Raw genomic sequence first — 24,811 nt, 5'->3', positions numbered from 1 at the left:
ATTATTGATAACTTAAATTGATATTTTTTTTTAAGTTAATTTAAGCTTAATTAAATCTTGCACGAGTGAAAAATTACGTTTAATACCGAAATGTATATATAACAGTTACAACTTCTTTATTTATATGTCTGTTATGTTACAGTTTAATAGAGAGATTTGTGGTAAATTCCTTTTTACATTAATAAATTTAATTTTTTCTTATATTAATTTAACCTTTTTTAAATTTAATTAGCAATATCGCTAAAGTCATAAAGATACTGATCCAAATTAAAGTGCCAATAAAACCATAATAAACCGTCGGTTCCGACATCGACCAGCCCCTGGCTAACATTGACCTCATTGACTCTGTACTTTTTGTTAGGGGTAGTACGAAACTAATATACTTTAATACAGGATGCATGCCCTCGATAGGCCAAATAATGCCGCATAACATCACAATTGGAAGAAAAGAGCCCATCGCTACGTACGTGGCGCTTCTTTCATTGTCACAAATAATGGCGATTACAAATCCTGAAAATTAAATTCATATTTTGAAGCAAGTGTTAAAAAAAAGGAAATACATAATATTAAAATAACAAATTACCGAAACACATGCCGCAGAGGCCCGTGAGAATATTTAGAACAGCAATCCAACCGATGTCGCCTTCGCAAGTAACTTTAAAGATTGCGAATGAGACTATAAGAACCATTATAGTTTGCCCAAGCACTACCATGAATTGCGTAATCACTTGACTGAAAAGTATCTCCGTGCCAGTAAGACCTAGAGAAACGGTATTACATTACGTTGTTTTAATAAACTGACAATTTTAAAATTTATTAATTAAATATTAATATTTAGAAGATATACCTGACACAAGGCTTCTTTCTAACAAACCCTCGTTTCTCTCCATCAGCATAGAACCTGATGTCAATGCAATCGAAAGAAAGAAAATAATTCTGAAAACCAAAAATACCAGTTTTTACAATTCTAGTAATCGCTAATAAATTTATCTAAAAAAACAATTTAAACATTTGTATATTATCATTAATATAAATGCTTACGTTAGAATCACTCCGGGGGCTGCAAAATCTGTGAAATTAGGATCCTGAGGCCCGTATATCGGTGTGTTAAACTAACGTAACAATCGACAATAGAAAAAAGCTTAGTACATTGTGATAAATAATTCATATTAATTAAAAAATACAACGTTGAATATTAGTATAATCATTTGCTTACGTTTACAGGTATGCTTGTTAATTTTGCACTATAATTGCAAGCTACAGTGACCTCTCTCGCGAAGTCTTGATACGCGCTAATCAGATCCTTTTGCAGCAACTGCCCTATCTGTTGATCTGTAAAAGAGTAATGTGTTGCATTAATTATTAATTCTATCAAAAGCATGAAAAGTAATTTTTTAATCTTTATTTGAATTCGTTTAAAGACTTACTGGACATGTCCATAACAACTTTCATCTCTCCAGCATTAACGTCCCATTCCTTGGCATCTTTGCCAAAATCAATTCTTTTCATAAGAGCCTCGGAATAATTGGATGGAAATGTTATAGCGCCCCAGGCCCATCCTTTCGTCACAGCATATCTGGCATCTTCCTCATTGTCGTAAGGTATAAACTCTAAAGTCTTCTTTTGCAGTTGCTGGAGATATCGACAGCTTAATAGCGACTGATCGCATCCGATTCCAGGAACGCACGGTTGCATGCTGTTATTCAGCTCGTTGTTGACAATAGCTAATTTTAATCCTATAGGATCCTTACCAATAGAGATGCAGAAAAGGACTATTTGAGCGACCGGTAGACCGATAATAAACAACATTATTCTGTAAAATTAAACGTAAATGTGAATGAAATCAAGTTAATCGGGTGCAAAAATAAATAATTAATGCAATAAGTTACCCAACATTTCGCCACATCCATAGAAAATTCTTCCAAATAAGAGTTTTCATGTGGCTCGGATTAAGTGTGGTGTATTTGGAAGAATCACCTTTTTCTTCTGGCGGCAATGCCGGCACCTATTAAAAAGTACGTACAAATTAATAAAATATTATTTAATATATATAGATAATTATATTAATACGTATATATAAATAAAATATTATTACATTGCCATCTTCCACGATAACCACACTTTTCCGTCGACTAGATATGCTCACGTTATCACCAAATTCACCGCTCATCTCATCTACATCCTATAAAATAAAAAGAAAGATATTTCAGTAACGCAAAAATAGTATTAAAAACGTAGGAGAATTCTGAAAATAGCCTATCTTAAAAGATATCTCATGCATTGCCATAATTCTTTCTTTTTTAAACTTACATCTTCAGGCGGAATTCCCGTAACGCTGCTCAAAATGCTACTTCTTCTTCTTAATCCTAAATTCTGCCTTTTGCTCAGCTTTAAAAAGACCTCTTCCAAAGTATCTAATCGATGTATTTCCATTAATTTCGATGGTGATTCCTCAGCCAGAAATTTGCCATTTCTCATTAGACCAATAATACCGGCTTGCCTGAACAACGATAATTTATCTTTTCAATAATGTTTCCAATTGCTCACAAAATAATCCTGCATTATGTAACGTTGATAATATTAACAGAAATTAAAATGGAATAGCAAGAACTCGAATAATCGATATTCACAAATAAATCTTATAATTGCGTTCAACTTAAATATTTATTTTACAATTTTAGTTAAAGGTTAAAGTAAAAATTGATTTATTTAATTCATAACGCTTCTTATACAACTAATAAAATTAAGTTAGTTGTAAAGTGAAAGTCATAAAGTGAAAGTATCGAATGTCTAAAAGTAATATTATAAAACGTAATAAGTATGATATTAAAACGTAATAATAATGTAGGATTTTAGATAATAATTATGTGATAAACGTACCTAGTTTCCTCGATGTAATGCGTCGTGATGATAATAGTCCTGTTACCATCCTTGGTGATTTGTACCAGGTGATCCCAGATGTTCTGACGGAGAACAGGGTCTACTCCAACTGTCGGTTCATCCAGAATTAAAAGTTCAGGCTCAGCTAAGATAGCGGCCGCAAAAGATACTCTCCTCTGCTGGCCACCTGATAGATTCTTAACGAAACGATTTTCGGACGGTAATTGTAAAAACTGTAATTAGAAAACGTGAATATTATAAGCATTGATAATCTGCACGAAAAGTACATATTTATTTGATAAAACAAGAGCGGTAGTGAAACGCTACGTACAAAAGTCTTTTTGTCTGGAATTTTTTTATTAGGAGAATTAAAAGATATTAAAGTGTTTCACAAGCTTAAAGTCGATTCTCTTTAAAGTTCTAACTTCGCGAAATCTTCTCACCTTCACCAAAAAATTCAGTTTCTCATCTATTTGTTCCGTCGTCATGCCAGCGCACCAGCCAAAGTAGATAAATGTTTCGCGAATGGAGAACTCTCCGTACAGAGCGAGTTCTTGCGGCATGTAGCCGACTCGAGGACCGGGAACCCCGGATCCTTTGGAACCTGGCCGGCCTCCTAGTACCCATATTTCGCCAGAATTCAAGCGTCGCCGACCAACGATGCACGACAGTAGAGTAGTTTTCCCGCAGCCGCTCGCGCCAAGTAGCCCGTAACTGTTGTAATAAAATATTCATTAATTATTGAATCAAGAATAAGGAGAACTAGTTTTTCTATCTGTAATGTACATTATTTATTTTACAACAACATTCTTGATAATTTAATTTAATAATAAAAAAAAAAAAGATATTTACATAGTGCCTTTCGGCACGGTCATATTGAGACCGTCCAGGACGACATGGGGATTGCTTTTGGACCCATACTTCTTGAAGGCTCTTCTTACGCAAACAGCCTGTCTCCGTCTCGTGTCCAAGGTCGATACTTGCGAACGAAATGGTTGTCTTCGTGTTTTCATCTCCATCGGCGCGTTGGGCGGGCTCGCATTTTCCATTTCTACAATTTAATGGAAAGTTTAACATATTCCCAATTCACTTTCTGAATTAATTTTCCCTTAAGCAGTTTCTTTTTTTTTTATTTTTATCTTTCCTTTCTTTTCACAAAGTTGAAATAGTCGTGATTTTACTTTTTTGGCATTGCACAACTGTATAATTTTACATATTTTATATTGTCAAACGATAAATTATGGTGCTATGCGATCCACTCCGCAACCTGTCCGCGAGAGTTCAGAATCTCTTGCTACAGCAGGACCGGTCAGATAAGTGAGAGTGTCTTTTACGCCGTTACATCACAGACAATTTGCGAGACACCGATATTCGCTGATCATATGCCACGCACAATCATATAATAAACAATTCAACATAGTTTAAACGTGACAAATTACTCGTTATTATACCTGGGTTTTTTTTTAATTCTAGTAATTTAAATCTGTTTACGCTTGAACAATTATCACGATATTCTTTTCACACATAAAGATATGTCTTCATCGAAATTAATACAGGAATTTTTTTTTTTCTTTCAGGCAATTTAATTAACCAGCGGAGTAATTACGAAGTTATCAATTCCTTCGTTTAAACAAATTTAGAAGAAACACCACTTGGCTTTTTACGCTTATGTTTATTTATTTTACTTTTTGACTTGGAAATTTGATGACTTATTTACATTTTTATATCGCAAGATGTACTCAATTTGTTGAGAAATTATTGCTTCATCCTGCTAATTAATAAGGTCACGTTGTCAAGAGCTATAATCTTTGCGTACCCGTTATCTTTGTTGCATTTCCGGTGCACTATATACGATTGTAAAAGTTTCTCATCGTCTTAATTCTATTCCTTTTTTTTCTTTCAAATATTTATACGTTTTATTATTAATTATACAAATAATCAAGTAAAGACGAAGTAAAAAAAAAATTTCTCTTGATTGCAAAATGAAAATAATGGAAGTCGCTGCAAATAACAGAATCGTAGGTAATAAAAATTGACGAAATTCACGGAACCTTATTAAACGCTGCTCAGGATTAATCTGAAAATACGTCATAAAATGCGTGTTAACATATTACACCGATGAATAATTGAAAAGGAAGTGACCTCCGTTACAAAATCCGCGTTGACGTGTTATTACATCAAACATGTAACCGAAAAATGTAAGCGATGAGTAAGCTACATGCTACGCAACATCGCTGCTTTCACGTAATTTGCTCATTTCTTTACGTGCGAAAGAGAGACGTATTACGAAAGAGGAGACCAGCGAAGAAAGACTGCCTAAGGTTACGTCCGATCGCTTTCCTTTCTTTCAGCTCTCCCCCTCATCGTTTCTTCCTGATGAACTTGCTTACGTCATTATCAATCGCAATTAATTTACCGCGCAAGTTCGCCACTTTTGAAAAGATAATCCTCCCCAAATGAATTTAATTTAATACTCGTCGCGAGATTAAAATTGTCATCAAATTCAGAAATTTTAAGGTACGTTGATAAAGTATTGTTTAAAATATTTTAAATTATTACCAAACTTCACACTTTCATATTATATTATATTACTAAAGATAAAATTAAAAGCGACTGAGATAATGAAATATTTTTAGCTCACAAAGTTTTCAAACAAAATTATGTAATCCCTTAGAAACCTGTGACATGTAATGGTTACTTAACTTCTATTTAACATGCTTGTGTGGGTATATAAATTTATTCGTCAAAATTTGCGTACTATTAAAAGTATAATTCACTTGAGTTTGCCACTTCAGTAATTCAGTAGAATAAATGAAACATTTATTCCGGCAAAGATAAAGAAAATAATATGCATCGTTTTATCAGACGAGCAAAAAACGAAGACGGTAAAACATTTTACTCTGAACTTGATGCATCGCCTGTAATGACGTTAGAGAATCCTTTTTATACACCAGTAATTTCCATTCGGTTGACTTATATCATTACAGAAAAAAAAAAAAAAAAAAAAAAAAAATTGCCAGTCAATAACGCAAGTCCTATCGTTAACTCAATTGCTAGATCATTGCATCATCACAAGCTGATCAAAGAGAGCACAGCAGTTTTTGCTATTAAATAATAAAAAAATTCATAGTGATATTGTTCATACGTTTATATTGTTAAATATATAATTTCATATTAATGTATCGCGTCACTAATTAAAAAAACATAATTCTGCTTTCGAGCGTTCCGTATAATAATTTAACAAAACTAGTAATTAATAATATTAATAATATTAACAATATAACTAACCTGCACAGTTTTAATAACGTAAATGTTGATTACAATGCTTCGTTAGGTTCTCCGAGTGAAATCTTCCCGAAGAATGAGATCAATCGTAAGATTAACTGGCGAGCACCTTTGCACGATTCTTTTTTGCTTAAGTCATTTCCTTGTTTATATTACTCATATCTTTGCACTTGGCCGATTATATTTGAACATGTCTTTCTATAAGATATTACAGTGTCCTCTCGACAACCTTAAGAATTAAAAAAAAAAAAAAATTCGTCTTCAAGCAAAATACTATATTTCTGTTCTTAAATAATTCTTTTACTTTCGTTTATACTTCTTTGATAAATAATTTCTTTAGAAATTATTTAAAAAAAAGAACTTTTTTTATGTATCCTTAAATAACATTTTTTTACCCTCTATATTTAAAGATATATTTTAAATAATATATTTAGAAACGCTTCCTTCTATTTCCACAATTCCACTTTTCACTTTTTTATTGTTTCTTCAGCTGTTTTAAAACTGACGAACAATCTTCTTAAATTATGCGTAAATTAATTACCATGCTTTAAGAATTAATGATCACTAATAATGGTGCAAGCTGATCATCAATAACAATTCATTACAGTTGTTATTAACAGCGATTATACATTCAAGCTCACATTTCTTTTCAGATTCAGAAAATACACGTTTGCCTCTAATGTAGCACATCAGGCTGCTACTTTAAATTGCAAATAAAAATTATAACAGAAGTTTTAAATATTTTAAAATAAAGATAAAGAAAATGGAAATTATTTTAACTTTAAGAAAATAGAGACAAATTTTGTAATTTAGAAAATAATTTTTTGTTGCTTTGTATTTACCAACGCGATGGAGTCTTTCGAAATTATGATTTATTATTTCGATAAATTTCATATTAAAAACTATATTTAAAAAGTTAGTATTGCAAGTAAAAAAAACTTGTTTTCAAGTAGTTGCAAAAAATTAATTAAAATTCTTATAAAAAAACCTTTTCGTTTGTATAAAATAATTCAGGCAGATTGAAATATAATTATTTATTTTTATGTAAACTTTCAATCTTAAATAAATTAAATTTCCAGACATAACGATATAGAGGTCAAACTTCAAGTTTTTCGTTTTCTCAATAAGATTTCTAAATAAACTATTTTTAATTCAGATGCAATAACACATTTTGCGATGTACAAGTGCTAAATTAATTAATGCCAAGATTTACCATTTCAAAAAAAGAAAATAAAATATAGCTGCTAAGAGACAAACTGCTATTCCAAAGGTCAAAAAATTCTTCCGCGTTTATCTTTTTTCCCTCCATATTGAATAAATCAATACATCAAAAGATTTCTTTTGAAGATATTAAACATTAAATCTTGACAGATTTGAGAGTTTTCATTATTAAAAATTTTCGCAATGTCCAAATAAAAATAATACTGTAATAAGCACTCAAGAATATTGTAACTTAAATTTTATTTTATGTGTTAAAAGAATTTATAAAAAAATTTAATTGTTTTAAGCAGAGCTACCAAATTTATTTCGAAGTAATTAAGCAGGTCAGATATTATAAAAATTTTTTAAATATGGCTTTATAAAAATTTGTAGATTTTTTCAGAGAAGCTTTTACTTAAAATTCCATTAATATTGAGTTGCATTAGTCAATATAATAAAAACTTTTACAAATAAAAGCTTATTAATTATTCAAAAATTATAAAATTTTATGTCGGATTTGTTTTCTAGATTTTGCATCGAAATATTACTTTAAACAAAAATGCTGTCTTGAGTATCTTACATTATTATTTCTATTCCTACAAACCTAAATTAATTTTGCTCTCGATTAAATTCCACGTTTTTTTTCTAATTCTTAAAACTAGCAGCAAACGAAAAGTAATTTAACCCTAGATTAAAGTTAATAAATAACAAAGTATTTATTAACTTTAATAAAATAATTAAAATTAATCTACTTTGTTGATAAAACTGGTCACTCGAGAAGTCAGTCACAAACTTTGATGTTTCTCCTAATTTGAAGTAATCTTAAGACATACGTCGGAGAAGTAAAGGCACTATGTAGAAATCACAATTGCGAGACTCTATTTCGCGTACTTATCTCGCGCAGAAACGAGCGGAAGATCGAAACCGAGAGTGTAACCAGGAAACCGAGCGAGAGCGCCGTGCGAGAGTAAGAGTGGCCCGCCTAACCGCGACGAGGCTCACCGAGAACTGGCTCTGCGGCACTCTGTGCTTGGGCCAGCTCGACCAGCAAGACCCAACGGACAATCAAACACCTGCTTGTGCAATCATCCGTTTGGAGCAAAACAGTTTCGTTTAGAGGGGAGTAAGCTTTGCGCTTCTTCAATGACATTTAAACAGTTCTTAAAATCGTGAACATACCTAAGACAACACTCAAATAAACGTACTTCGCACTTATAATTAAGAAGAACAAAAAAAAAATTTTTTTTTTTACTTATTAGTCGTATAAGAAGAACATTTATTTAAACGAGTATTACTTTAAATAATAATTTTTTAGAAGTAGCGTATGTTACGTTGGAACATTTTACTAATTTTTAATAATTGTTTCAGAGTGTAAAACAAGCAGAGAGCAGAGCCTCTAAGACGTTTTCTGTATCACATTCCTGTTGGATGGCAAATATCATTCTATATTTGGTTCAAGGTAAAATGGAACCGGTCCAGAACCGGTCTGTTTGAACAGAAATAATCTTTAAAATTGACTGTATTTTTTAAATATTAAAGATTTCCTTGTTCTATCAAAATAACAAAATAATGAATAGCTAAAGTCACTTTACGAATAAAATAAGTAATTGAACCGATTTTGAAATTTGCAAAAGACATTCTAAAAACGGAATTATATTAACAGGAAAAATTTGTAATAAAATATTTAATTACTTAGTTGTTGGCGGAACGAAAAATGTAACGCTTCATGCTCTTTTCGCAATATTACTATGCGAGTGAAATTCAAGTAGAAACCGGAACGGAGCTCTAGCAATCTTTATTGCGATGTTAGCATGATACATACGACAACGGTAAACTAAACAGACACATAGTTGTATGTATTTTTTATATAAAGATGTGTCAAAGTAAGAGAAGAGTTCGCAAAATATAATAAGTTAGAAATAAAAAATTAATTATATCAATTAGATTAATAATAAAAAAAAATTATTAATTTAAATCAGAAATAGGGGAAAAAAAATTAAATAATTGAAAATAACAGATAATTGATGATGAATACAAATTTTTATAATGCAAGATATAAGTGCATATAACGTTTATATTGCTAATTGATATATTTGTTTAAATATTTAATTAAAAAATTAAGTGTAAGCCAACATATTTGCAAAATGCAATATACGAATGTAATATTTCATTCCCACAATATTACTGCAAAAGATAAAATATTTCGAATTCAGGTTTGTCACCGATAGAGGTGCACCTTGAATATTGAACACGTCAAGGTGATCTTCTTTTTTTAAGCTCTCTTATTTGCCGGCCATTTTTTTCCCTCGGCATTCAGATCATTGCAATAATAAAATTGCACATAGAGTTTGCTCTATTTGCATGATTCATTCAAGATTAAAAAAGATATATATATATATATAATGTCATCTATAAGAAATTTATATAAAATTTATGTCGAGTATTAGGAAATAAAATAACTAAACGTTATATATTAAAAAAGCAATTTATAAAAAATAATTTTAACAACGTCAGTTTACATTTTTTATAGTTTTATTCCTTGCATATTTGTGTTTAAATTACGTAGAACATTTATTGAAGATTTATCAATTTACATACGCGAGGCAGTCGAGACAATAAAAAAAACACACGTGGTGCTTAAACTAACTCTGCAGACATCGATATTCCAAGTATATGCGACATCGCGTATAGCTTCAATATTTGATAATATGTCTATACATAAGTCTATACTTGGACGTATAATGTGTACAGTGATCGTAGTATTAATCCACGGTTCACGTTTCGATTTGTGTTTCATTTTTATATCAATAAAAATTCATGCAACTTACAAAACAATGTAACAACTGCGATAGATGAAGATTAATTGTTAAATTAATTGCCTTTAAAAATACTGAAAGATATCGTTAGAAAATATAACTGAAGGCTTGACTTTTTTTTTTTTTCTTATAATTCATCATTAATCATAGGTTGATTAAATAGTAATTTAAAGTAAGTTTTGTACTAACAACAAGTTCAGGCGTTACCGTTAATTATGACGTATGTACATTACTAAGAACGACCGCTGCTGATAATTTCAAAGACTCAATGTGTGGTTGCAAAAAAAAAAACTGGCAAAAACCGCAAATGTTAAGATAAAGAATTTCATAAATAATTTAGTTCATACATAATTGCTGACATTATTTAAAAAAAATTTATAAAACTATAATTTTATTAAAAATACGAGATTGTTAAGTGAGGAACGATATGTTATCAACTCATTTTTTTTAAATGAGTTTTTCGAAAATTACTGTAAGGCCTCTTATCTGTGAGCGAACAAATAGACACGGCTCGATGTTAAAATTACGTATGATCTGCATTTCTCCCAGTGATCGTTATGCAACTCGATACTCATGACTTTCATTCGTATGGCGGAAACGGTGCACAAAGAGAGTGCACGAGCGTCTGAAATCATCCTCGAGCACCGATCGCACTTTCATTTACTCTCTTGGTGACGCTTGCCTGCGCCGTTAGATTTGTTCCATATCTGCAAGAGGTCACATAATCGCACTTGAATCGCAAGCTACTGAGTCGACGCCCTCTTACTCAGTCAGTAAGCGGTTTTTCCTATTAGACGCCTTATGAAAGTCATGTAACCGATGATCTGATGCAGAGTGCAACGTGCATCTGATTCTGCAACGTGAATCGCGAGTTATTTTCAAATAGGTGCGATTGACACGTTTCCAAACAGTGACAAGGTCGACCAGCTTCTACGCAATCCAGATACGCGATTTCGAATCGCTGATTCCTTCCAAACAACAAGGAAGATCACGTTTTTAGCAAAAATCCCTGCAAGAATTGAAATCGATTAAACAGGTCTCAAGGAAACTTATTTTCTAATCTAAATAATTTCACGTATATTGATATAAATAAAATATATTACGAATCAGTTACAAATATATTAAATTATTAAATTAATTAATTATGTAATTTTATGTACAAAAGTTAAAATGACTTACTTTTTAGATTTAACTTTGTATCATTTAATACAAAGCTGTATATCTGGCTGTCTAGCAAAAGGAGCACTCTTGCATATATCTTTATGCAAGTATCTTTACAGATGGTGAAACCTGCAGAACACTAACACTTTGAGCAGAGAAGTCTGCGGGCTGCCAATATACTCGGCGCAATAAACTTATTAACATTATTATGTTGTAATTTATTTAAATCAAATTCTAATTTGGGAAACAGAAATATATAAACATTTAGTTGATTTTTCTATGTGTTTCTAAACTTCTAACTTTCGTATAAATAATTTATTTTAACACGTTGATAACATGATCATATTTCAGTGTACTTTCCATTCAACCGGCACAGAGGCTAAAGACGAGAAAAGTAATTATAATAAAAATCGCGTTCGAGATTTGACACCTAAACGAAATGTATCTACAATGTCAGTCTCTAAAGACCAACAGAAAGATTAGTTGTTGATCCGCAAAAAAAAAAAACGCCGGACTCAACGTGTTGATAGCTCTCCTCAGATATAATTAAAAAAAATTGTTTATAGAAAAGTAAGTTCTTCTTCGTGCACAATTTTAATATTAAAAAAAAATAATAATAATATCACTATTTGTAATCAAACTCTATAAAGATCTATGATCGATCTATATAGTTCCCCACTTTAATTCACCATACCACCTGCCAGTATTCCGGGTAAATGTAGTACGTTACAGAATTGAGGTCAGATAGTCTTTGCCGGGACTGTGTAGCGAACGGAACGTTTGGCCAAGTTCATTGCATCGTCAAGCACATATAGTATATTTTCTTTGATACTTCGTTAAAAAAACACGTATACAAAATTTCACTGAGTGTAAAATTTGGTGACAAAAGTATTAATTAAAAAAAAAAAAAAAAATATGCGTGATAGTTATTTAAATAAAACTGATTAACAAGACACTTTTGAATTTCGCGAGAGTAAAAAAATTGAAATAAAAATTCTGTGAAATATTAATTGCATCTAAACTTTTTTAATTTCTAATTCAAAACTATAACTTGATAAAATAAAAAAGAAAAATTATATTAAATATAAATCTATTAAAAATTTTTCTATAAAGAAATTTATATTTGAAACTTCTCTAAATTTTACGGTATAAATTTAAAATTATAATAAAACAATAAAAATAATTAAATGCTGTAAATGTGTGAAAGACACATAGTACGAAGTAAAATAATTACTTTTATATTTCAAGATTTATATTCCAAAGTTGTCCTTTTTTTTTTTTTTGTTTCAAGTAGTTTGCTGACGGTATTTTACATGAATTGGATCGATTATGGTCGCGTTAACAGAAATATAAGCAAGAAAGAAATGTAGTACGCATTATGTGTTTTATGTAGTGAAATGTGCCGCATAGATAAATAATAACAGGAGAAAAGAACGGCGAGAAAGTCCTTAAAAAGAAAAACAATAATCAACATCGCTCATTAAATCGAAAGCAACAAAGTTGGTGAGAACAATTTTGTGATGTGAAAGTTATAATTTTCAAAATTTACCACTAAGATGCAAGGTTCTATAAAACGAATCATTTGTGACATGAAGATGCTAATCGTTAATACTAATTTATTACAAGTTTGCTTATTCAAAAAGTGTGAATTATTTCTCTAATGTTAATTCCATTATGTAACCAACAAGGAGCATACTCTAATGGACTAAAGTCTATCAATTAATATGCGTAAAACTCAGAAAGGTAAGTTCGAATAGCATTTAAGATTAAGCGAAAAAAAATTTAATTTTTAAATATATTTTTTCAAACCAGTTTGAATTCAAGTATCAATATACATATATATATATATATATATATATATATCATTGTTATTAGGATTTCAAATTGCTGATTTTTTTATTCTAAAATTGTAAATATTAATGCAAATAATAACGTATTATAATTACACGACATTAATATTTTATTATAAAAAACCAATATCTAAAAAAACAAAATGAACTTTTTACATTGTCGTCCAACAAAATATTTTCTTTAAACGTGATAAAACGAATACAGCGTGGAATATTTGCTACATCAACATATTAACTGCACCGTATAAAAACAGGTTTTAGTTCTGTACAAATATTCTGTAATCAGAAATTGCAAACGCCACTATTTAATTAAAATGTAATGTATGTTAATAAAGTGAAATATACCACTTCTTTCTATTTAAAAAAAAACGAACTAAGAATTATAAAAATCATAATTCTTATTTATTATTCTGTTTTATTTAAACTTGTCTTAGATATTAAATGAAACGTGTACGTTCAACTAAAATTTATCTCATAAAACGTAACACTTCCTAATACCACTAAGAGCATTGACCTAGCACAATCTCTTTCTGGTATCATTGAGGCTGCGCGACTAGGCGATGCATCTGCATGCATTTTCTAACGGTAGAATAATCCACGCAGAAGAATGTAAGGTTGAAAATTTCATTCACATCGCTCACTTTTTAGGGATCCAAATATATAAATTATTTTACTACTCACATAATTATTTGGATTCTCAAGTCAATTTTGAAATGTTAGATAATTTGAATACTTCAAAAATTTTAACACAATATGTAATATTAAATTATTCAAAATAAAAAATAATAAATAAGTAGGCGTTTTAAATGTCAAATGTCAATCATTATAATTTATATTCACGTGGAAAAGTCTATATTCGTAGTTCATTTTTATGGACAAATAAGCGTATTTATTTATCAAATTTAATAGCATAATTAACATAGCTGACATATAAATACACAGATTAATCGACAAAAATATAAAAAAAAGTTAATAACATGAGTCAATTATAATGTTTTATTTAACTTATAAAACATTAGAATTGGTTAGATACGTAAATTTAGTATCAAATGGTAGGGAGAAGATAATGATACATTAAAGTCACTACAAGTAAAGCTGCGCCAGTCATCGTGTAGTCTCGGCGAATGTCAGATGTATCTTTTGAAAGTTCTCTCGATAAATTCCATGAAGAATGTGTATAAAAAATTGTATAAAAATTTTTAACTTTTAAACTATTGGCATCCGTTATCTTATAAATTCGATATATTTGTTTTATCAAATGTTTTTTTTTTTATTTAAGTGAAAAATGTTGTTGAAACGTTAAAGTATTAATGAAAAGTTCTACACCACCGTTTTACCTTTGTCTTTATTATATTATGTGATTTAGTTTTTTAATTTAAACAAGTTGAAAAAAATATTTTATTTATTGCGCAAATTACGAAATTAACAAGTTCTACGAAAAAGAAGAAAATGTTTTACTTACAAATTTAATTAATGGTACGTATAAATTGTTTTAAAAAAAAATGTATAATACTCGTAAATGCACATATGAATAAAATTAAAAGTAATTTTAAATCCTTTCTTTATTTTTCTTTTTGTTTTAATATAACGTTGTAAAATCATTACTATAGCTAGTTAATTTCGACACATAATTACCAGAGCCGCTCTAAACTTTTATTATGGCAAATAAATTTTTCGAAAGACTTTATTTCTCTGAAGAAACTTACATTTTTTTTCGAAAATACTGGTTTCATAGTAAAAAAAAAAAATTAAGAGAAGGTCAACCAATTAAAATTTTTTATTCGCAGTGCCTACATTAAGTTCACAAAATAAAATGCATTTTTCAATTAACAACAAGCTATTATAATGTAACATTCTTTCTAGGAAAAATTTTGTTTAATGTAAAAGAAAGTGTAGAAAAAAAGTTCGATTTGAAGCTTGTACAAAAAATATGTTAATTGTGAGTCATACAGTGTTATTAGTAAGTGACTACAAAAATTAATATATGCATTGCTTTGTACACTATCAATAGGCTGTAAAAAATATTAGTCAACACGTCAGTAAAAAGACAATAAATTTGTATGACTTTATTTCTAGCCTGTCTGTACATGAAAATTTATATATGAAAGTATAATCGAAAACAAGTAATTACTTAAGACTTATCACGTGCATCTAAAATGCAAATAATAAAACTGCAGATGTGCATTATAATATTTACCAAACAATACTTCTTTCCGAGGAAACATTAACTGAATAACTCACAAATTAATACATAATTGTGAGAAAGAATAAAAAAATGCAGCGCAAGTGGAAAAATTTCAAAATAATATTATATTAAAAGTGGCTATGCGAACTGTGGCGTTTGCAATCCTGCAATCTTGTCGTTTAAAAGTGAGAATCTTTAAGGTCGGAACATAAAATAAAAATAATAATAAAAAAAACTAAAGTAAAAATTATTTGAATAAATGGTAACAATAAAAGTTAAGGCTTAATCAGAGAGAAATTTGTAAAATTGGAGACTAACTTGCTGTGATAGTTGTGATAAAGTGATAGAGTGATAGAAATTTTAATTGTAAAAGTTTAACATAATATTTCACATTTTATATAATTACCAATAAAATATTAATGTTATATATATTATATATATTTTTTTTCGCGTTTTTTATTTTTTGTAATATAAAAAAAATTTATTTCTTTTAAAATGTTTTTAAATATAAAAAAAAAAAAATTATTACAGTTCGGTCGTTAATCGAACAATCATCACCATTTCGTAAAATGGTCGAGCAAGAAGCGGTGGTTGTGAAAAACGCCACAAAGTGTTATGGGAAAGGACAATCAGTGCTCAACGGACTTAATATGACTGTTGCGAGAGGCTCTATGTAAGTAACTATAATTTATCAACCATTATTTAAATTTGCCAACAACAAAATAATCATTATTTTTATCACTTTCTACTTTAATTATAAAACAAAAAAAAATGATAATACCAAAAAAATCTCTAAAAGAAAGATAAAGTGTAATAAAAATTACATTAATTATTAATATTCGCTTACTTGAGCGACATTTTAATTTAATATTCAGCAAACACAAAAACCCACATACAGCAAAACTTTTGCGGCAACTTGATACTAATTTCTTCATCCTTCGATATGCTGGAAATTGCCTCAAACTGTCGTCACGCACTTTTCCGCGTACATTCACCGATTGCTTAAATTGCCGTCGCTTGCAAAATACACGACAGGATAATCGTATGACTTTCTAACGAATAGTCAGATAAAATTCTTTGAAATCTATCGATTGGAATTTCATATGCCATTACATCATTTAGGTCTTAAAATTTTGTGAAGTTTATTAGTATTTTAAATATCATTATAATTATATTTAAAGATTCGTGTCTAATTTGCTTAAAATAATTTTTATTACACTTTGTTACACTATTTTTTTTTTTCTATCGCCTTAGATTTCATAAGATTAGGCCGCTGTGTCAAAAAGAAACAAAACAAATATTATACAAATATTCAGTGTTGTGCAATATTTAACACTCGGTCGTGTATACACATGTGCATACGAATTTCAGAGCTAGAAAGCTAATGAACGGACTCGACTCTCAATATATTCATAATTTCTAAACCGAAACAAAATTCAAACGCAAGAATAAATTAAAAAAAAATCTAACACGTTTTATTAAGACATAATAAATCATTTTGTCCGAAAAATTATTTTATTTTTTTTTTTTTTTGCCAAACAAGTCTTGAAAATAATTTTACTTTTAAAATTATAATATTTTAAAGACATTCTGATTTTTTTACATTATTCCTATAGACTTCTCCGTAGGTAGCACCTCATCCACTGCTTCGAGAATTCTATCCATCGCTGAGCCATTATCTAATGTTAATTTCATTCTGTCTTTATGATTGTATTTGTCAACGATGTCTTTCGTTAACACACGTCCAATTTTTTTATTATAATTTTTGGTTTTGCTCAAAGGAACGAGTGTTCTTCTATTCTTTAAAACGTCTGTTACATTATTTAAAGATTCATGCTTAACACTCTTTCCTGTAGGCTTTGATAATTTAGATTCTTGCCAAGTATTTTGATCGTCCTCATTTAGCGAAAGTGAGGAAACATTTTTCATTGGATTCGACTGTTTTTCATGAACTGTTACGTTGTCGTAAAAAATACTTAAAAATTGTTTCGATAAAGTTTCATTTTTTGCGAGAATATAATTCTCAAGTGGGTTTATTGTAGAAGCAAAAGTATCGTTAATAATATTATCATCGATAGATTTATTAAATTTTGGCTCAATTAGATTTTTAACCGTAGTGGGACTTTTACTCGCGTCATCTTCACGCTTTGTTAATTCTGGATTATCCGTAACTTGTATTTCTTCTGTGGATGTAATATAATTACTTGATATATTTTCTAAAAATTTGTCTTTGCTTATCTCAGTTGTGTTGGTTTCATAAAAAATTTCTGTGCTTTGTTCAGTTAAAATTTCCTTTTCAATCTCCGTCTTTTCAGTGCTCAAAACTATGTCGCTCTTATCTTTCGAAGTACGTTTGTCGTCTTTCAGATTTTCGTTATGTCGTTCGTTATCTGCAACTAACGTGTCCAAAATAAAATCCGCTTGTCTTTGTAAATTTGAGAGCTTCCATCTTGAGATATTGTCGAAATCATCGTGTAGCCGTAGCTTTTTTATATCAAACAGTTTGATTAACCATAATAAAGCACGTTGAATTGACTTGATGTATTCGTATGAATATTCATTTGTCGATATCAAACTGTTTATCTCCAATTCAAATTCAGGGTTAGAGATCATCGAAGAGAATGTAGAATAGTTTTTGTCATACATCATAAAATTTTGATATTCTTTGAATAAATAACGTAGAATTTCATAATCGATTAAGTTCTTATAAGTTGATTGTTTATCATAATTTTCGTATTCTTGCATCAGTAATATCTTACGAAGCAAAGTATTTTGAATATTATTTCCAGCCTGTATAACAAGTTTGAAAGAAATTAAATATTCGGAAAATAAATGGAAAATTAATATCAATGTAATAATTAATTTTTTTGATATTGCTAAATTACGAAAAATTTAAATCTTAAAAAAAAAAAATAAATCTGTAAATATCCACTAATTTTATTACGAAAAATATTATAATAATATGCCCTCTGTAAAATTATTGTTTAAACTTTGATTTGCAAAGTATACTCTTCGACGTGTATAGAATTATTTATCACGTTAATCTGGATATTACTTCAACACAATTTACCTCTGAAAAAGAAAAAAAATCTAATAATATTTATTGCATCAAGTAAAGTAGTCTTTTTAATTTTATTTTTGTCAATTAATATAAAAAAGTTTTAATTTGCGTTATTTAAGAAAAAGAAAATTGTAAAAAATATATCAATTAAAACAACATTAATTAGTTATGGACATTTTGTATAGAAAAATTAAATCGACTTACTAAAATAATTCTGTTCGAGATCAATTTCACCGTTGACTTGAATAGTTTTCCGACCCAGATTAATTAACAAATGAACTTGAGGTTTTTCCATGTCAAACAATTGTTTGACCAACTCGTCAAGCTCGTGGCTCCATTTACTCGCACGCAAATCGATCGACATCGTATTGTCGTGTACCATGGAAATCGATCCTTGAACTGGCAAAGAAGAAAAAACTTGTCCCACTAGCAGCAGGATCGCAATGATATTAAAGATCATCATGCTGTAGAAAGACTGAAACGAGCCGCGGGTCTGCATGATGATTTTATTGGGTCGCGCCGAACAACGATCGATCACCGCTTGTTCTTCATATCGTGATTTCACGAGACACACACATTGGTACATAAAAAAAGTAATCGCGGTACCTTAATAATTTTCAAGAATGAAACAAAGCCGATTTGCTAGCAAATATCTTGCGCAAATAAGTATATAAATATTTAAAATACATTACAGAAATTCGGTTTAAATAAATACGTACGCACATCATCAAAAATTTATATTGCATAAAAGCAATTAAAAATTTTTCTCATAATTTCGCTCAAAATAAAATTCACGTATTTTTATCAGGATCGAATTATTAATATTAATATTATTATTAATATTCTCTAAAGAAGTCTTTTAAAAAGACGAAATTCCTTTATCTAGACAGCACTGCGTATTGTTAGTAGTCGCTCGCTAATTGCGTTTGCTAACGAATGATTGTTATACCCGGGCGGATTTAATGATCAAAGCTGTAAAATTATCCCGAACGCTTGATTAACAAGTCGCATTTGCCACCCGTTCAGTCTAATTACAAAATCCCGAGGAAAACTATAAATACACCATTGTTCTTCGATCAAGTGTAAACGTGGGATCGATAAATTGGCAGATAAGTCGCGATCTCAAAAACAGGTTTCGTATCGAAGTGCAGTTACGGGGCCATTTATTACAGGAAAATACATGAAATTTTTATGCATCCCCCTCTTCGAATGAGCCCGCTGAACAAATAAAAGGTAGTGGTATACGAATGCGGATTCTCATTTAAACAGATATGGGCTACTGGGAGCCAGTGGATGTGGAAAAACCACTCTGTTATCCTGCGTCGTCGGCGTTCGTTATCTCGACAGCGGAGAGATATGGGTTTTGGGAGGTAACCCAGGTAGCAAGGGTTCTGGGATTCCAGGTCCTCGCGTCGGTTACATGCCACAAGACATTTCTTTAGTTGGAGAATTCTCCGTGAGCGGTGCTCTTTACTACTTCGGCAGGATCAACGGACTGGATGATGAGGAAATCGGTAAGACGTCGAGTAAATAAAGACTTCTTTCAATTGCTACGCGCAAATTGTAGAATTTCTATAAAGATCCTTTTTCTTTTTTACTATTGACTTTAAGTAAACGTGTTTTAAATCCGTATTTGATTTAAATTAATTTCTCTTTTCTTTTTTTCTTTTTTTTAAGATACGAGACAGATATTCTTTTCGGAGCTGCTCCAATTGCCACCAGCGAATCGTCTGGTGAAGAATATGAGCGGAGGTCAACAAAGAAGAGTCTCTTTTGCCGCCGCATTGATTCACAGACCCGAGCTCTTAATATTAGACGAGCCTACTGTAGGCTTGGACCCAATTTTGAGGGAGAAGCAAGTAGATTTTACTTTTTATCGATCCAATGATAAGTAAAGAATACTAAGAAAATTTTTGTACGCACTTTTTCTTTGCAGCATTTGGAATTATTTAATCAAGATCACGAAGGAAGACAATATTACCGTTTTGATTACGACACATTATATCGAAGAGACTAAAGACGCTAATAAAGTGAGTCCACATTAGTCGATTTAAACTAAATTTATATTAACAAGTTTTAAGCAACGTATATTTCTAATGGCACGTACAGATCGGTTTGATGAGATGTGGGAAATTATTGGCGGAATCATCACCAGAACTATTACTGCAGCGATTTCAATGTTCGTTCTTGGAGGAAGCTTTCCTAAAACTTTGCGAGGCACAGGATAACGCGTATACTCGAAATGAAGCTGAAGGATCGAAATTAGAAGACGTCGGTAGCGACTTATCAAATCAAGAAGAGAAAAAAGTAAGCGATATAAACAATATAAATAAAATACAATTACGTATTGTTTAATATCACAATTATATCTTAAAGATAGCCGCGGACTACAAAGTGGTTTCGGAACGTCAAGTTTCGCGATCTAAAAGATTCAAAGCTCTATTGGCAAAGAACTTTATCCAATTTTTACGTTATTACACGTGAGTATTTATTAATAATGTAATTATAAATAAAAGAAAATTAAAAAAAAATTGTTTGCAACGATCACGATAATCACAATAACATTTTTTTTTTTTTTTAGAGGGCTAATTTTCGCAGTGGTATTTCCTATAGTCCAAGTGTGCGTATTTTTCGTTGGAGTTGGTAATGATCCGAAGGAATTAAAAATTGGAATTGTTAATAATGAAGCGAGCAATTGCGATTACGGAAGTACATTTGGTAATATCTGGAATGATGAGATTACCTGTCGCTTCAGCAATCTCAGCTGCAAGTTCCTACATAATTTCAACGACTCCGTCATGACACAAGTAAAACTGCTTAACAATTAATAACATAATGTAAATTAATAATGCATCTAATCGACGCGGGGTGTTATGTGTATGCGACTAATGCGGTTTTCTAATTTCCTGTTTTCTTCTTTTAAAAATTGAAAAGATTTGTTTCAATATCAATCGAAAGAATAGTAATAATGAATCATTAATGCCTATTTCATTGAGATATTTATTAATCAATCGTACTTTTTTTTAGAAATATTATGATGACATCTTAGATGCAAATCTCGATGTACAAAATGGAAAACTCAGAGGTGTAATACAGTTCAATCAAAATTTCTCCAACGCTCTGCAAAATCGAGTGGAATACGCAAATTTCGCGGATGACTCGGATCTTTCCGCTAGTCAGATTCAAGTTTTCCTCGATATGGGAGGTATAACAGAATACGTAATAAAAAATGAAATATGTAAAATAGTTTAGCAAAGAAAAATCAATTAATTAGTATTTTGTTAAAAAGCTTCAATATTTTAATATAAACAGCATAAAAATTTACTGACACTTAAATTAATAAAAAATTTTAATTACAGACACACAAATTGGACTTTACTTGCAAAAGAAGCTGTTCGACCGTTTCTTACAGATTTTTGAAGACATTATGAGAGACTGCAAATATTCTCCAAAATTGGCTGATCCGCCCATTCGTGTAAATATAGTTTTAATTATTTTTTAATTAAATATTCTCCCTTTTTCCTCCCTCACTTTCTCTCGCTTTTTTTTTCTCGTGCATACGCTTATGTAAGGCTTAAAATTTTAATCACTTTCAGTTTGAAGACCCCATTTATGGTACGTCTGATCTCAAGTACATAGATTTTATGACACCATCATATATGTTATCGTAAGTAAAACTCTAATCAGTACAATAAATAAAATAAATTGTTATTTCTACATTACGTTTACGCATTTGTATAATTTTATATTATATTTTTTAGACTTATTTTCTTCTTGGCCAATACAGTATCTACTACTTTGATAATCACAGAACGATTGGAGGGGGTTTGGAATCGAAGCTTGGTTCAAGGTAATTTCTTTAGAGTCTGCTTCATTAATTTTTCTCGCCTTTTTATTCGCCGTTATAATAAAATAAATGTAAATATGTGACAGGAGTCAAAACGGAAGAAATTTTGCTCTCCCACATTCTTATTCAGAGCACCATTATAGCCATCCACTCTGTCATGATAACACTTTTGTTCTTCCCAATATTTGGCTTGGAATGTAAAGGATCAATATTCGCAGCGATCGTCCTAGTATTTCTAAATGGTCTTTGCGGATTGATGTACGGTCAGTATTTTATACGACATATTTACAAGCATCCATTATGAACAATTTATAATTAATTTGCCTTCGATTAAATTAATCGTTAATATCTTTTCAGGATTCATTATCTCCGTCATGTGCAGAAATCATACTATGGCACATTATTGCTCAGCCGGAAGTTTCTTTCCGTTAATACTACTTAATGGTAACTTCCTACATTTTTTATTTCATCTTTACTTTCATCTAAAGATACTTATTGGTGTTATTAATTAAAAAAAAAAATTAATTATCTTTAAATTGAATTTTTTTTTTGTATGCAACGCCATACTAATTTAACAAAATTCATAGGATGTATATGGCCAGTGGAAGGAATGCCAAAAGTACTTCGTTTCTTCAGTTACATGTTACCAACTACGTTGCCTTCCATTTCTCTGAGAGGAATCATTTACAAGGGATCTTCCATATCTGATTCGGAAGTTTACTTTGGTTTCTTAATTAGTTTGGGATGGATATTATTGTACCTCATTGTAACTATATTTGGTGTAAGGTCGAAATCCTCGTAATATTATATATTAAAATTTAAAATGTACAAAAAATTGTGTATTATACATATACATAGAAAAAAAAGTTTTAGAAAGTTGAATTATACAACTATTTAGAATGCTTCTCTGAAACATTGTCCTTTGATTTATATGTACAAGTAAATTTGTAATTATTTAATTATTTAGCTCCAAAGAAATATATTTCATACACATAACTTTAGATAAATAATTTTAAAACAATTTTGATTTCTTTTTTATTTTACAGTACAAAAATAATATAGAAAAAAAAAAAAACAATGTAGTTTTTTTTTATGTGATAACAGTATTAAATTATTAATATTTTTCAAGATTAACGATAAGTTTTTTACACAAATAATGATTTCGATACTAAATTCATAATTTAAATTTATTAGTTTTAGTTTTAATTAAAGTTTTCAATCATTTAGTTTTAATAAAGTACTTATAATTGTGTGAATAATTAATAATCAATTGTCAATAAATATTATATTAGTGCAATGTAAATTATGTTATTTGAAAATAGTTGATTTAATATTTTTGTATTTTGTATTTTGCCCACCCGAAATGCTTAGTTTAAAATAAAAGAAAAAGGGAATGAATAAAGAAAAAAACCCATGCGACTCACCGACCGATGTGCAGCAGCAGAGTTGACGATCTATCGTCAGCTATGTTGATCTGCATACGGTCGCCTCGCTGGTGTATGTTGCTTCTCCAAGACCTCCTCCTTTGGATCTTCATCTGAAACAGAAAATATTTCATCTAGTTAGCATTCTCACAATATTAAGCCAGTAATATTAAAATCGTATAAATAAATTAGCAAATAATTCGTAATATAAAATCAAGTGATGAACATATTAAAAGCATAAACGTATTATATAAATTACGAAATTAAAATGTATTACGTTTCAAATAATTATACCTTTTCTCTGCGATGTACTCGCTTCATAAATGCTCCACACGTATATGATACATCCTCCTTTGACAAGAGTCGATCCTCCTCTAACCTGGATCTTCATCTAAAACAGAAAAGTTTTATCAGCTCTGCATGCTCGTAAAATATTTAGATATCTATCGCGCAAGATCGCATGAATTCGACGCATGCATGTATTTAGTATACTTTGCGTGCACCGGCCGGCAGCACTATCCAACGCGAGAAAAGTTAACGCCGCATCAGCTGTAATAACATGACAAAAGAATGTCTAGCGAATATTCTATTCAATACTCCTCTCAATCTATCACAAATATGTAAGTATGCGCCTGCTGGATACGCCGCGGTTCTCGTTTGTGAAATCTCAGAGTCACCGAGCTCAGACTACAAAATTGACGAAGGTACGCGAATGTTACGTATGAATAAATGAGGATATTGCGTACTTAAAAGGAAAAAGTAGTTTCAGGTGCTCTCTGCGGTAGGACGATTAACGGGATAAAGTAATTCACGATGGATTACGTTTTCTTGTTCGCCGAATATACGGGATTCTTCCGACTCGGAAATCCAAGCGCTCTGCGTGTACGTCTCGAATGATCGTTGGGACGGGAAAGGAAACTGAAGTGACTGCTGTGCGTGCGCACAGCTCGCGTTCAGCGCCGCTACGCGTCGCGCTCGTACCGCGAACATTCAATTTGGCGCGTCGTATGTACGCTGAAAGGTAGATATAGCGACGGCAGCTAGTGAACGTGACTTTGGCGTCGTGTGCGTCGAGTTTCACATGTGCCGCATGTATATACCG

The 24,811-nt window shown here is 30.5% G+C and overlaps 3 protein-coding genes across 4 annotated transcripts; 1 reads left to right on the top strand and 2 right to left on the bottom strand.

Moving 5' to 3' along the window:
• Positions 1–93: 93 nt before the first annotated feature.
• LOC139103640 (ABC transporter G family member 23-like) lies at positions 94–24,605 on the bottom strand. Of its 2 annotated transcripts, XM_070658505.1 has the most exons (15): positions 24,456–24,605; positions 24,004–24,100; positions 23,710–23,822; positions 3,733–3,931; positions 3,324–3,594; positions 2,881–3,113; positions 2,311–2,500; positions 2,096–2,182; positions 1,890–2,005; positions 1,428–1,813; positions 1,217–1,332; positions 1,042–1,112; positions 848–936; positions 584–760; positions 94–510 (listed from the first exon to the last, which is right to left on the bottom strand). In XM_070658505.1, the coding sequence occupies exons 4-15, from the start codon at positions 3,927–3,929 to the stop codon at positions 209–211; spliced, it is 2,235 nt and encodes a 744-aa protein (XP_070514606.1). In that variant the 5' UTR covers positions 3,930–3,931; positions 23,710–23,822; positions 24,004–24,100; positions 24,456–24,605; the 3' UTR covers positions 94–208. The 2 variants fall into 2 exon arrangements, with proteins under 2 accessions (XP_070514606.1, XP_070514605.1); XM_070658504.1 differs by lacking the exons at positions 23,710–23,822; positions 24,004–24,100; positions 24,456–24,605 and adding exons at positions 6,169–6,394; positions 8,118–8,569.
• On the top strand, positions 12,641–23,716 carry LOC139103644 (ABC transporter G family member 20-like). Its single transcript, XM_070658508.1, has 15 exons — positions 12,641–13,085; positions 15,909–16,050; positions 19,708–19,952; positions 20,116–20,293; positions 20,375–20,468; positions 20,548–20,745; positions 20,815–20,918; positions 21,020–21,245; positions 21,466–21,643; positions 21,798–21,913; positions 22,035–22,105; positions 22,200–22,288; positions 22,372–22,548; positions 22,643–22,729; positions 22,873–23,716. The coding sequence occupies exons 1-15, from the start codon at positions 13,067–13,069 to the stop codon at positions 23,085–23,087; spliced, it is 2,139 nt and encodes a 712-aa protein (XP_070514609.1). The 5' UTR covers positions 12,641–13,066; the 3' UTR covers positions 23,088–23,716.
• LOC139103658 (reticulocyte-binding protein homolog 1-like) lies at positions 16,035–18,561 on the bottom strand. The gene has a single exon (XM_070658557.1). It carries the CDS (start codon positions 18,120–18,122, stop codon positions 16,977–16,979), a length of 1,146 nt encoding a protein of 381 aa, XP_070514658.1. The 5' UTR covers positions 18,123–18,561; the 3' UTR covers positions 16,035–16,976.
• Positions 24,606–24,811: the final 206 nt, after the last annotated feature.

The sequence above is a fragment of the Cardiocondyla obscurior genome, linkage group LG06 (genome assembly GCF_019399895.1).
Source record: "Cardiocondyla obscurior isolate alpha-2009 linkage group LG06, Cobs3.1, whole genome shotgun sequence".
NCBI classification, from domain to species: Eukaryota; Metazoa; Arthropoda; class Insecta; order Hymenoptera; family Formicidae; genus Cardiocondyla; species Cardiocondyla obscurior.
Note: the sequence above shows the minus strand (reverse complement) of the source record. Positions and strands in the feature narration are given on the sequence as shown.

Bases quoted from the DNA above. Each gene is read 5' to 3' on its own strand.
- LOC139103640 (XM_070658505.1), bottom strand. From the start codon at position 3,929: ATGGAAAATGCGAGCCCGCCCAACGCGCCGATGGAGATGAAAACACGA. The intron at 2,183-2,310 runs GTAAGTTTAAAA...TTTATTTTATAG, and splicing joins CGGGAATTCCGCCTGAAGAT to GATGTAGATGAGATGAGCGG. The intron at 761-847 runs GTATATCTTCTA...CCGTTTCTCTAG, and splicing joins AGAAAGAAGCCTTGTGTCAG to GTCTTACTGGCACGGAGATA.
- LOC139103644 (XM_070658508.1), top strand. The intron at 20,919-21,019 runs GTGAGTATTTAT...TTTTTTTTTTAG, and splicing joins CAATTTTTACGTTATTACAC to AGGGCTAATTTTCGCAGTGG. The intron at 22,730-22,872 runs GTAACTTCCTAC...CAAAATTCATAG, and splicing joins TCCGTTAATACTACTTAATG to GATGTATATGGCCAGTGGAA.
- LOC139103658 (XM_070658557.1), bottom strand. From the start codon at position 18,122: ATGCAAGAATACGAAAATTATGATAAACAATCAACTTATAAGAACTTA.